Source organism: Diadema setosum, chromosome 12, assembly GCF_964275005.1.
Source record: "Diadema setosum chromosome 12, eeDiaSeto1, whole genome shotgun sequence".
Lineage (NCBI taxonomy): Eukaryota > Metazoa > Echinodermata > Echinoidea > Diadematoida > Diadematidae > Diadema > Diadema setosum.
Genome location: NC_092696.1, coordinates 24,251,758 through 24,265,921, shown reverse-complemented (window position 1 = coordinate 24,265,921; position 14,164 = coordinate 24,251,758). Strand labels below are relative to the sequence as shown.

The window sequence follows — 14,164 nt, the reverse complement described above, 5'->3', positions numbered from 1 at the left end:
GTATTGTTACTCACATGTAATGTAAAATAGCAACGTCTTTGTATTGTCAAATACCATAGATAATATTAAGAGTCAATGGCAAGAATATTTTGCAGTCATATAACTGTTGTTTGAAAGACATTGTTTTGAGAACAAGAAATCTGTCTTTTGGTTACCAATATTGATCGTTGGATAAGTGTGTTATCACAGTTTGATTATGCATAGTTTATGTTTTTGATACCTAGCACATATGATAGGGGATGAACCCAGTTTCTTCTTTTTTTAATCTGTTGGAGGGATGAATATATTTCATATCTTATAATCTAGCATACCAAAGATTGGTAATCCTGATTTTATGAAATGACAAAATATCTCAGTCCATTTGTTATGATGTAAGAAACTAACTAAAACAATACATTCCAGTGTTGTTTTATTGTATCTGTACAAACACATGTGGGTATGTTTGGAAGCCTTGTGATAGCAGCAGAGATAATGGGTCATGGTGAGGGGCTGGGATTGCTTTTTTTTTCTGCTGTCTCTCATCTGTTTAAATCTCTAAACTTATCACATCTGCATCTTTCTGAAGATTTAACATCAAGTTTATACCAAACTTACTATATATCATTTATTGGGGCATGGGATACAAATTTGTAAAAATGGTACCGATCCCCCATCTCCAGATCCAACTCTCTCACCCCATGCATATATTTCTTCCTATTATGTTACATATCAGTCACTTCATAGTTTACCCCATGGTGTTAGTGTGTTTTGCTTCAAAAATCAAACATTGCAATGATAACAAGCATCCGCTGCATGGTTTGATGCATACCTTAGTTCATGGCATGGATGTATATTTTTTGTAGCTATGACTCCTCTGTCATTTAAATCTTCATGTATGGCATGATTTCTTTCTTATGTAACCTGCAAAGCCATGGTGGAGTGAATAGTGTCCTTCAACATGTCTTGTTTGGTTCTGTCTTATCTTGAGATATTACTGAACTGCATGTCAGCCAAGACCAGACACATCGTTTTTTCCGTCAATTTTTGTGACAGTGTTGATGCTTTTGCTTGTCGTGTGTTAGCTGTGAGTGGTGTACTGGTGAACTATGTATTTGGAATGCTTGCATTTTTATACACCTCTTTTGCCTTGGCAGAAATCAAGCACCAATTTTTCAGACTGAGATATTGATAATTGGTAGACTATTCCAGCTGACTTTTTCAGATTTCTCACAGCTTATGCCTCGATCAAAATATCTCTCAACTGTGTGATGTCTGTAGCAACACTTATCTTTTCCTAAGGTACAATGTACCTTGTGATATGTTTATACCTGTACAAAATTTGATAGATTTTATGTATAGAGAGTGAATGCTGTTACCAAAAGATAACGTAGGAAGACAGGAATTTTACAGACAAATTAGAAGAGAGAGAGAGAGTGCATATTAGTGTAGCATATTGGACTTTGAGATAAGAAAATAGTGGCAAATGAATGTACTTAATTGCAACTAAATCAAAGTTGATACACTATCATGCTATCAGCTTCAAGCTCCACCTCCTAACTCAGCTCTGTAGATGATTGCATGCTGTGTTTAGTCCATTTACGTGTATACACTTCATATAAACTGTGTGTATATAAATATGGTAGCTTGGCAGATGTTTTAAATTGTGGGAGCAAAAATTTCTGTAAAATGTCCTAGGTCACTCTGACTGAGCCATTTCTGTAAACTGAAAAGTCACTGCAATATGACAAGGTTCCATAACAAAATTCCATTTTGACACTTAGTTGTACTCTGGAATCAGAGCTACCTGTAGGTCAGCCTCTCATTGTCTTTGAATATCAATGGTGGTAAAGGTCTCTCCATGTACTCTCATATAATGCTTACTGCTATGGGACAACTATATTCTCTCTGTCTGCTAATTTAATTTACTATATAAACATTATGAATACAATTCCCCCCCCCCCCAAAAAAAAAAAAAAAAAAAAAAAATGGTTGAAGTAATTGGTTTGCAGGTTTTACTTGGTGCCATACAAATCGGTAAAGTAACTCTCATCAGCTTTTGAGTGTAAATTACTGTATTAGAGAGTGTTACCTCCACACTGTAACATTCCGCTGTAATGCCCAATTATCCACACTTGTAACTATTTTGGGATGATGTTTAATTTTGTGACATCCAGGTGTGATTGGGAACAAGCTGGATTTGACTCCTCTCACTGGGATCAACACCAACAGCAGACAGACAGACTCTGTTCTTGCCTTGAGTAATCATAACAACTCACGCCATGAGTCTACTGGTGACGTCAGTGGCAGCAGTGGTGAGCTTCGAGATGTCGTCATCCAGTCAGACCTAAAGGACTATGCCAATAACAACCACTACAACACAGGAGGCAGTGAGTCTGGAATCACCTTCATGATGCCCCAGGCAGACACAGAGGGCCAGGGGGAGAGCAGTGATGGTGGCCCATCAGCAGGACGCAGGGCCCGGCTCGCAGAGAAGCTTTCCAGTTTAGATTCAGAACTCTCAGAGGCCAGCACACTCGTCAGCTTCAACTCATCAGACACCCTGGGCAATGACAGCGACACTAGCTCCACCAGTGGGGTGGATGTACGAAGCAGGCGTTCTCGTATCGCCCACCACTCCATCCGGCCAGTCATGTCTGATACTGAGGTGGAACTCAATGGGGTGAGTTGCAACAAAGGCTCTTTCTGAGATGTGAGTTTTCTTCAATTTGGCTTACAAATGAAATTTGTAAGAACACAACTGCTGATCTGTAATTTTTAACAAACTGCCAGCAACCAGGGATAGCCTGGTGGTAGTGTCGCTGCCTGGAAGGCAGTAGATGACAGGTCCGAGTCCTGTGGTTCCTTTTTTCCGGCATGTTTGTTAAATTATAGATCAGTAGTTGCGATCTTATAAATTTCATTTGTAGACTGAGACAAATTGAAGAAAACTCATACCTCAACCTTCACCCATCTGCTTAATAATCTTTTGCTTTCATTAACACTTTTTCTCTTTGTCACAAAGTCAAATCACCAAGTCCTCAAAATACATCATCCAACTTAACCAACCAAGACAAAGAAGAAAAGCACTTATAACACCAGCACAGATAATGGGCTCACAGTAGCAAGTTTTTTATTCAAGTTTGCAAGGGTTGAACATATCTTTGACTCCCTTTATGTACTAGTCTCTGTCAAGGGGCATTATGTCTTTCATTCAGAAATGGCTTTAATTGCTTTGAATATTCTGTTCCTAGCTCACTTCAGTATCTCATAATGTTCAGACATTGCATACATTTCATAATACTGTAAAAGTGGTTTCTTTCGTGGACAGATACTTCCGCGGTTTCCATCGCTGCCGACTTTTTCGCGTGTGTTTAAATTCACGGTCGGCAAAATCTGGGAATTCACATTCACCGAAAACCGTTTTATTTTGCACATGAAAACCAAAACTATAATCCAATTATTCTTTTATTTATTAAATAGAAATTAACATTAAATGCAGGCTTACCTGAAATCCCATCTCTCGAGTACTTTATAACAGGCTTGTACCTACATTGCGCGGTATCGCTGTGTGTGTGCTGACCATCAATACACTCAATGCACGGAATCTTTGTGTGTGCATGTGCGCAATAGCATTGTAACAAGCGGCGAGTTCAACACATTTCCTCGCGGGGTTAATTTCGCGCGACTTTTCAAAACATTTTTGCATGATATTAAATTCGCGGTTCAACCTCAAAGCGCGAAAGAAAGCACTTTTACAGTATAGCTGTATAGTGTCGCGGGTATCTACATGAACACATGCTTCATGCAATTTTGCCATCACTATCACATAACTTTAATACAAATATTGCAGAGCATGGATTACACCTGCACATGCGCACGCATTCTAACACACACACACACAAGCAGAGACTATTAAAACAAATAAATTTTCTAATAAAAAAATAGATACTGCCACACAGAAGTAAAGATCATGGTGAAGACTTGACCCTTTGACACTGGTTAATTAGAACAAAAAAGGATTTATATTATAGAATACAAGAAGAAACAAACTTTGTGAGATTTAAGGATACTACATGAAGGCAAAATTACTATTTAAGCAACAAATTTTATGCAATAAAGATAATATGACTAGGAAGCGTGATGAATTTATGTCAATTTTCATATAGGTCCAAAGAACATTCCAAGCCATGTACGTGTGGTTTTACATAGAACTAGGGGATACCCTGTTTGAGTGATATGTAGAAAGGAATTTCTCTTCTTCACTCATGATATGCATGTCTACACTGTAGGCCCTATATGCTACTGGCTGGAACCCACACCAACCCACATCAGCGGTGCATATATTGCAACCCAAACATGCCCAAGAAGTGATGTCCGATGTATAGGTATTTGCTGCATATATAGGGATAGCTGTTTCACAAAACTCTGTGAAACTGGATAAGTTTTGTGTATCACATGAATCAAATAACATGCTCTTTGAGTTTTTTATTTATATCCAACTCCTATTCAGTAGCTTTTACAGTCTTGTGTCGTTTTTTTTTTTTCTTTCCAGTTGTCACTGAATATAACCAAGCGCAATAGCCCTGCACGATGGTCAATGAAAAGCCGCAAGTCAGCTGGATTTCGATACCATGGCAACAACATGATATCAACAGACTCTGACACCTCGGAGGTCATCCTCAGGAGATACGTGTTTGAAGCCTTTGTTGGTAATAATCCTTTTCCTGTTAGCAGAGTGGACAATTCATACTATAGAGACTGAATCAGGATGAAATGATTGATATTGCAGTAAGATGTAAGGAAATAATTCTTGGATCAAAGGAAGAATTTCCTACTAGATGACATGTAAATTGCACAAATTTGAAGTATGTGGTGTAATATTGATAGATCACAGATACCTCTGGTAAGCAGAATGAGAATATGATTTAGCATGAGTCTGATGTAGGTATGTGCAGCATTTGTTTGCATCTGAATGTAAGCTTCCATGTAGCTTGTTTTTTTCTTGTGACTTATGTTAACTGTCCATTTCTAGACTGATAACACACCCCTTCTCAAAGAATTTGCCTTCCAACAATTTCATGTATGTAGGAACTTTTTAAAACTAAAAGTGAGTTATTCAAATTTATGAAATTCTTCCGTCGAGATGTTTTCATTGCAACTGATTGACAAATTGCCCTACATCGACGTAAATAAGCACTGAATTGATCAGTGTTTTAGTAGTAGCCATGATAAAAAATCATGGGCGTACATACTCGAACAGGATTCGAACCTACGACCTCCTGATCACCGGACAGGCGTCATCTCCACTAGACCACCGAGCTTTCGCCCGACAGCAAGTGTTGGTTCTAATCCTTATAGCATGCAGCGGGTACTGCTTTGTTATCTTTGTTATATTGTTAAAAGTGAGTTGTGATTTTTGTTTATGACCTCCAGTGAAGGACCGGTCATCACTGTGGGACCAGCCCCAATTCTGGGAGGATGCATTTCTGGATGCTGTTGCTGCAGAGAGAGACGCGGTTGGCATGGACCAGGGACCAGCTGAGATGATGCACAGGTGAGAGGACCCTGGCTGATAGTGATTGGTGGTAATGTAGATACCTACAGCCAGTAAGGTCAATAAACATTTACTGTTAATGGCCTCAATACCATATTTGCCTTGTAATTGGTAACAAATACATACTGCTTGTAAATCTTGTAATTGGTAACAAATACATACTGCTTGTAAATCTTGTAATTACCAGCCTTCAAAATTACACACAAATCAATGAGATGAAAATGAAAATAGAAGATGAATGTGTGCATTAGTTCTTTTTATTTGTGGTCGCCTAGTTATCTGTACATTAAAAATAAACTTAAATTTCCTTCTGTAAATTCTGCAGTCCCATTTTAAGTTATGTAATTTAATTAGTTAAGTGGTACATTACATAGATATCAAGCTTTTCAGTTGAATGTTTTTGTTGTTGTTGTTGTTGTTGTTTTGGTTCAATATGTTTACTGTTTACCCACCCAGCCATTCTACAAGTGCAGATCATACTGTCTATTAGTTTTATGTACTTGTATCGCTGCTCATATTCTTTACCTTTATCCCCTAGATACGAATCACTCAGCCCTGAGGAGAGAAAGAGACTAGAGGAAGATGAAGACAAACTCTTATCAGGTAAGACCAGTATGCTGTACCTCTATTCGCCTTTATGTAATGATAGTGTTATTTCATGTAGGCAATAGCAAATACCTACAGTCTCTGAAATGTATTTTATGATTACTCGGTGTGAACTCTTATTTCACTGATTTTATGGACTGTTGGTGTCTTGTTTGATCTAATGTTAAAGATCAAACTTGTATGATTGAGGAGTAGATAAAGACCCATCCCATGTTGTAACCGCTGCCTCTGTTTGCCTTCAGACCCCATGCATCTTCCTGGTGCACATCTATGGGCTGCTCCCACTTTGTAGTCTTGATCAAAGAGTTGTCAAAGTGATGATGTCATGTGCTCAGTGTTGGCAGCTTTTTTGTTGGATTGCATCTTTCCCCTCTATTTCCAGACATGCTCTACAATATGACAGCCTATATGGTAGAAATGGAAGTGCCAAAGATCGAGGTCAAGCGCCGCATTCGACGACTTCTTGGGAGATCACATGTTGGCCTGCTGTACAGCCAGGATGTCTCAGACCTTCTGGAGCAAATCAATAATTTGGTGTGTATAAAACGTGTGGTGACATGAAGCAAGCTTTGTTTACAAACTCTATTAGCCCTTTGCAGGACTAGTCACATGTGCTCTGGTACTGACAGTTTGGTAGTCATTTTACTATTGTATCATGTTTGCTTTATACGAAGCAACACCCATAGAACTATCATTGAAGTGATTTTTGTGTGTTGTCATGCACTTTCTTTGCAATTAGCAGTATGTGGTAGGAAAATGTTTGGATTCCACAATTGATGTGCAATGATACATCTGTTACCATAGCAAACATACTCTGTGATATACCATGTGGGATGCTGTTCTCAGCAGCCAGTGCTCTTACATGTTGCTGGTGGAACTGTTCTTCAGTATAGGCCTACCTCATTCATGATTCCAACAATTGCAATGTTTTTTAATACTGAGTATAAATGTAGTTGTTTGTTTTATACTTTATATGTACTTTACATTGGAAATGTACAGAATACTTGTGACAATTTTAGCTTTTCTTTGTCATTTTCTCTGTAGTACGGTAATGACATTGACCTGAGGCCGGCAGGAAGTCGTCAGATGAGGAAGCATAGCTTTGTGGTGCATGCTGGGAGTGATAACAAGGGGGATGTACTCTTCATGGAGGTGAGCTCCCCAATGCTTTCTGCATGGCATCAAGTTGTGGTTATTTTGGTCGCACAGTTCATCTACCTTTTTAAGATTGTGTTGTACCAAGAGTTTGCACTTTGACAAAAAAAAATACAATATGTGAATAAAAACATCAAGAACAAACTGTTCATACAGCTGCAGGCAATAGTGAACAGTTTTAAGGATCATTACTATGCCACTAGATCTTTGGGCCTGAATTAATGGACATGTGATCTTTGCTATCCAGTCATGAATGGATCAACACGGATAATTGGTCAGGACCCTCAGTGAGACTGCAACACTGTTTAATAATCAAACTCAAGAAAGAGTGTCTGTGAGTAGCATGGCAGTACATTTTTGTAGTAGGCCTATTTTCTTCAGGTCTCACATTTGGATGCCTCATATTTTATCTGTCCTCATTTAGAGTGGACACCCCAAACTGTCCAAAAGTTCTGATTGGAGAAAATGTCTATTACAAAAGGATGTTGACTGTTTTCATATTGCATAGTCTCATTTACATTTAGTTGAATGTTTTCTGAGAAAAACCATAGAAGCATTTGATATCATGCCAAGTTGTATATATATCATGATATAGATCTCTGTCATTACAAGCAGGGTTATTAATCAGGCTGTGCTCTCAACATTGCATTATCTTCATATACACTCACAGGTAATTAACCTACTCTGCAGCAGCAAGATACTAGTACATGTTGCACGTACACATACTGCATAAGTAGCAAGACATTCTTGAAATGGCAGTTAGGGATAGACATGACTTATACCACATGTTGTTGTAGACATGTGTGCACTCTGAAGTGTCCAACATCGAGGTGTGTGCCTCCCATACCAACATTCATTATTAGAGGCAATGTTTCCTTCACCCCATTCCAATAGGTGTGTGATGACTGTGTGATCATCCGATCTGGCAACGGTGCCGTGTGTGATAGGTGCTGGTATGAAAGACTCATCAACATGACGTACTGCCCTAAGACAAAGGTCCTGTGTCTGTGGCGCAAGCTCAACAACACCACAAAGCTGGACAAATTCTACACCAAGAAGGTAAAGGTCAATCTTTAAAAGTCATCCTGGAAGTCATTTATACTATTAAAACACCATAGTTCCAGGTCTATTAAAGAGAAAGCATAGAAGTAATTACCACTAATAGTGAAAATGAATTTACATACTATTAGACACAATTCCTTTGCTGGTAAACTATCATGTTTATCTGAATTAGATTTTCACTTTGATCAAGTGTTAAAAAGAGAGTTTCAACAATTGCAAGCTGGAATAGTGACAGGAGCCCAATAGAGGTCCAATATTCACAGCTGATTGATTGCTGCCCAACTGATACTGTATACGCCAAATATTTCGCAAGGTTTTTATTTTCGCGAGTCAGGTGCTATTCGCGAAATTAAAGACACGCAAAAATATTGACTCTGATCCCGATGTGGATGTGACGTATGCATGTACCCCGTACATTTCTCCATTCAGTACAGGATTCCACGATTGCAAATTTAACCACTCACAAAATCGTTGGGAATTCCCGATTCATGAAAATTTAGACTCACGAAATATATGGCGTATACAGTAGTCATAACCTATACAGTTGACTCTCGTTATAACGAAGTCCTCAGGACCAGCAGTTTTCTTTCATTATATTGAAATTTCGTCATAACCGGACAAATAAACAATGAAAATACATAGAGGCGATAAAGTTGCGGCCTGAATTTTTATTTCGTTCTAACTGGAATTTCGTTATAACCTCGTTCATAACAGGAGTGCACTGAATAAGGTGCAAGTGCTTGCAGTTTGTGGTAAGAACAATTTTGTGATTGTTCTGTCATCAACTTTGGTAAGAATCCCACAAAATTGATTATATGAACCTTTTATGTCAATTACATGCATTTTGGTGTGGTTTTTTTTCTGTTTTGTCTCAGTGTCGAGAGCTCTACTTCTGTATCAAGGAGAGTATGGAGAAGGCAGCTTCAAGACAGAAGAATGGCATCACAGCAGGTAGGATCCCAAATTCCTGTGATATGCAAGTTGATATGTGCCTCACTATTTGGTGTCAGAACTCTGAACAGCCAGTAAACAAATGAACAAACAAACAAAACACTTGTCTCTGTTTTTATTATCAGACTGCCAAATGTAAGGTCATATGTAGTGTCCTTGATCAAGCTACTGTGTGCTAATGATGTGAAGCTCTAGTTCACCCATCTCCTGTTGATGTGCTGGCTGGAGTTCAGGGTATGCTGTAATGGACACATTGCCCTATTGAGAGAGCTGCAAGTGTATATTTATTCCTGCCACATGGCATTTTGTTGTTAATGGAAATTGCTGTTAACCTGTATATGTATTCCTAAGGGTAGATATTACACAAAGGGGACTTCCTCCAAATTCTCCTTGTTGTTAAAAGGTACTCTTGTTTTCTACTCCCTGGCCAGAACAAAGCCCACTAGAAGCACACAATGAGGAGATGATGCAGGAACAATTTTGCTAGTCTTGCTTGTGTTTTCATATATTTTTTACTGCAACAGCTGCCATGCTGGTAATCTGATGTGTTTTTGCCCTGTAGAGCCAGAGTTAGGTGGTGAATTCCCAATCCAGGATGTGAAGACAGGCGAGGGCGGGCTGCTCCAGGTGACGATGGAAGGTGTTGGACTAAAGTTTCCCCAGTCTAAGGTATGAGTGTCCCCACCTATGTGTGCCCTGCTTTCTCATGCTCTTTCCACCGTTGTCATGTTCCACCAAAATACTTCCAATTGTCCTCTTTTGACACCAGTCCTGTTTTGTAATGTCCTCTAGTTTTAAGATATACAGGTAGTAAGTTCAGGGGTCAGTTATTTTTGGTAGTACAAAGAAATAGGAGAGTATACAATAGTTAAAATTGGGAAGTTGCATCCAGTGATAGGGATGATAATCTAAGAAAGAATACAAAAGAAAGAAAAAAAAATCTTGTTTAATTCCTGGAATCAGGACATTATAATCTACTATTGGAAGTCATAATTAAATCATTCAGATTTTGAGTTTAGTTAGGCCCTTTGTAACCAAAGCTATATTTCAAATGTTTGTAAGATTCAGATCTGTGCTGATATTTTATGTGTGATAGGGATTGACTCATGCATTTGATGTTAATGTCCTTATTTCTGGATAGTAAAGAGATGTAACTACTCTGTTTTAGTTCAGTAAGCAGTTAATTGGAAAGCAATATCGCATGATTAATAAAAAGGCCTCATACAAAAGTGTATTTGTTTGTTGTGAGCAGAAAGAGCTTAAAGCTTCATTAGAACTGAAGAAAAAAAATTTGTTTGTGGGAAATAGAAATTGCATGATTCAGGCTGTATTTTCAATTCTGTGTTTGTTGGTATGTTTAGTGTATATATTGCATACATTTTTCAATCAGACACTTTCAAGGCATAGCTCCACTTAAAAATAACATCAATACTGATACACCCTTAGAACAAGTCACAAAAGATACCGTGGTGTTTAACATCTTCCATAAGTTATTATGTGGTATGTGCACTTATTGCAAGGATACAAATTTTTTTTTTAAGTTGTTGTTACTGGTACTTCTAAATTGGTATTCTATGATCAGCTTTGATGATTCATTACAGGTAATGGCACAGGATCCTACTTAAAGAGGGGAGACTCTGTAAACATTTATGTCTAAAGTAGTGAGAAATAATATTTTTGCTACTCTTTGAGTGGATGAAGAATGAAGTGCAAGATCAATAAGACAAAGATACACTCTTTCTTTTTTTTTTGTGGGGTTTTCTAACTTTTTTTTTTGGGGGGGGGTTGGTGCACTAGCAATCAAACAAGGGCAGAAAATTCACGCAACTAAGAAAGTTGATGGTGTTAGTGTTTTTATTGCCTAAAAACATGAGGGAAAACAATGATGAAAGTGTTTTCACACAAATTTTGCAGTTAAGCTCCTAAACTTTACCCACAAAACATATCAAATGAAGTAGCAAAATGTGGCAAGAAAAGGCATGAGCATGTGAACCATGAACCAAATGGTGTTTTGAGCTCAGCACATACAAGTAAATATCTTTCTTTGGCTTATGCCAATAAAGACAGATCTGTTTTTTTATCAGCACTATGTGAATGAAATGAACAGAATTAATGACCACACAGTGAGTGCTGGATGTAACCGATAATGTTAGTCATGCTAACAGTGCTTTCAGTGGAATTTGTAATACTGAAAGTATTGACAGGAAGAAGTACAGGGAGGTAAAGGAACACTTCTATTTAATAATTCTTTGACAACTCAAAGAATTACTACTGTCCAACCATTCATTTATTTGTTTTTACTAGACTTCTTGTTTTTTTCAGAAACATGTCAGATCCAAAATCTAATAAATGCATGTTTCTGAACAATTGTATTCCTGATGTGTGACAATACATACCATGAAAGGGATAGTGGTTGTTGAGTCCATGATAGGGGCATGTTATAGAATTCAGTTCTCAGATTCCATTGAAAGTTAGACAGCTTTTGCCTAAAATGCTTGCATGTTTCAAGTACCGCTGCTGCATGTCTAAACATCAATGTGTGATAGGATTATCATATTCTTATACATAGAAAGGTAATGAGGAGGCGTCTAATTTACTGAAGTAAAGATTGTGAACCCTCAGAACCAGCCAGCTGTATGCTCTTCCTGGTTTATCAGGAGTGTCTGTCTTCACATGACATCGGTATTACATTGTATGAAAGGATCAAGTTACCAGCATGTAGCTGGTTAGATATCGTAGATGCAAAATATTTCATGGACGTGGTTATTTTGTGATTGGGAGTTGTAAGGCAATATTGCGGGTGATCAGATTTGCAATCATGAATGTGAATATTGTACCGCTTGCATACGCTCAGCATATAGATGTGCTTGTGCGCATGGTAGGCTAGGTAGAGCTGCTGCCTGCACCATGTCATGTTGCATGTACATACATTGCGCTCATAATTAGTACTCACATATTTTGATATTTTGGCAAGTTTTTAGTTTTTAATTTTTTTTTCACAAAATTCACAAAAACAAATTTCTCATGAAATGTTATGCAGCCATCTACATTATTCACCTTTCACTTTTGGAATATCCACATGCATGATTCTTTTCAACAAGGAAGGTGTAGAAAATAACATCAATTTTTTGTAGGTTTCAGAATAGGAATACTCTGCTTTGAATGGCAAAAAAGGGAATAAGATAAAATGAAAACAATCAAAGCCTAGTACATCCACAATTAGTCAATCTGCTAAGACTTCCAAGTCTTGTAGCAACCTTGCGTACATTGCAAGTGCAAAACATGAAGTCCCTGTAGGATAGGGTGTGGGTTCCACTCGAGAGCCCTTGAGGATAGAGCCAAGGTTCCACTTGAAGACTCTAACGGATAGGGTCAAGGTTCCACTGGAGAGCCCCCTGGGAGGTTTTGCAGTTAGTTGCTTTGTGTTTTTATTTGGTCTTCATTCTCATGGCATTTCTGCAATTTATTTCAACATAACTTAGGAGATATATGTGGTTGACAGTAATCTGCATGAAAGCTTTGTTAATGTTACATGCAGAGATACAGATTGAAAGGAATTTAAGATTGTAAATTAAAGAAATCCCAGTAGAGTTATGAAAAAATACTACCTTTCACAATTCCAGGGATTTTTTTTTTTTTTTTTTTTTGCAAAGTTCAAATTTATAGCATGTGGGCACTGTTTATTCTAGCATTTTTGTCTTTTCCCATAATTATAGGCAACTTTAATATGCCCTCCATATCCCCCCGCCACCCCCCAAAAAAGAAGATAATAAGGAAATGACAAGCAGTCTCTCCCTTCAGAGGTGTGTGTGTGGGTATAGTTGCATTTGATGTTACAGTGATTTCTGCCTATTTCAGATGTTATTCTGTTGATAAAGTATGTCTTTTTTGCTGTAACTTTCACCTGTTTACTGTGGGACATTAGAAGTGGGTTCTTGCCTGTATTTGATAAGTTTTATCATTTTGTTGTAGCTAGCCATGGATTCTGAGTTCGATCAGGGGAGAGCTGTGATAAATATCATATATGATATAGTATATTCACTATTGTGTAGAAATCTTTGTGTACATAATGCAAGGTAAGATAACATGATAACATTGTCAACATATTATGTGGAAAAGAATGTGAATAAAAAATGGTACAAGCAGAAATTTTCTTGGCAGTCTTATTTACACAAATTTTGTGATTCCATTTGGAGCCACAGAAATAACAACGCATGCAAACAACAGTGTGCAAAAATATTCTTTAAAAACAAATCAAGCCATGCCAGGACTACGAGCAAATAGTAACTACTGTAGGTCAAGTACACTGCATGGGCCATGATGTAGCGATATCTGGGGCATAGCAACACACTAGTACAGTTCTTTGAATACAGAAAACACAGTGACTACTTGTTCATGTACGAGAAATCATCAGGTAGATACATTCAGTTTGAGTATTGTGCTTGCTATTCATTATTATTTATTTTGTAAAAGATGATGTACAGGTAACCATTACTGGACCTTTGCACCCATTAAATTAACAATACAAGAAAATGTCCGACATGTGGCATTTTATAGAAATTTCAGTTCTTACAGTCTTTCATTTTTGTTCGTTCTTCACTGAACTCAATGAAACACAGGTCATGGAGGTAGTTACATACTCTTTACTGCATCATACACTACAGTCCTATATTAGTCATAATCTTGAATTAACTTACAGGACAATGTAGGTCATCTCAAGAAATGCATAAGACATTGCAGTCTGAGATCAGGTAGTGCTTACTGCTATGTATATTGTGTACCTTATTTGTCTATGAGCAATATGCAAATCCTGCCTCGTGTTCTGTAGAGTAGTTTCTAGCGTGACAATCTGTCCTA

At 37.8% G+C, this 14,164-nt stretch overlaps 1 protein-coding gene across 1 annotated transcript in view; it reads left to right on the top strand.

Moving 5' to 3' along the window:
* Nucleotides 1-14,164, top strand: part of LOC140236152 (MAP kinase-activating death domain protein-like) — a 94,394-nt gene that overhangs the window by 72,876 nt on the left and 7,354 nt on the right. The window contains exons 19-27 of the mRNA XM_072316120.1: nucleotides 2,154-2,659; nucleotides 4,532-4,688; nucleotides 5,413-5,533; nucleotides 6,072-6,136; nucleotides 6,522-6,673; nucleotides 7,184-7,291; nucleotides 8,189-8,353; nucleotides 9,232-9,307; nucleotides 9,870-9,976. Coding sequence (XP_072172221.1) covers nucleotides 2,154-2,659; nucleotides 4,532-4,688; nucleotides 5,413-5,533; nucleotides 6,072-6,136; nucleotides 6,522-6,673; nucleotides 7,184-7,291; nucleotides 8,189-8,353; nucleotides 9,232-9,307; nucleotides 9,870-9,976 — 1,457 coding nt within the window. The remainder of the gene's footprint in view (nucleotides 1-2,153; nucleotides 2,660-4,531; nucleotides 4,689-5,412; nucleotides 5,534-6,071; nucleotides 6,137-6,521; nucleotides 6,674-7,183; nucleotides 7,292-8,188; nucleotides 8,354-9,231; nucleotides 9,308-9,869; nucleotides 9,977-14,164) is intronic.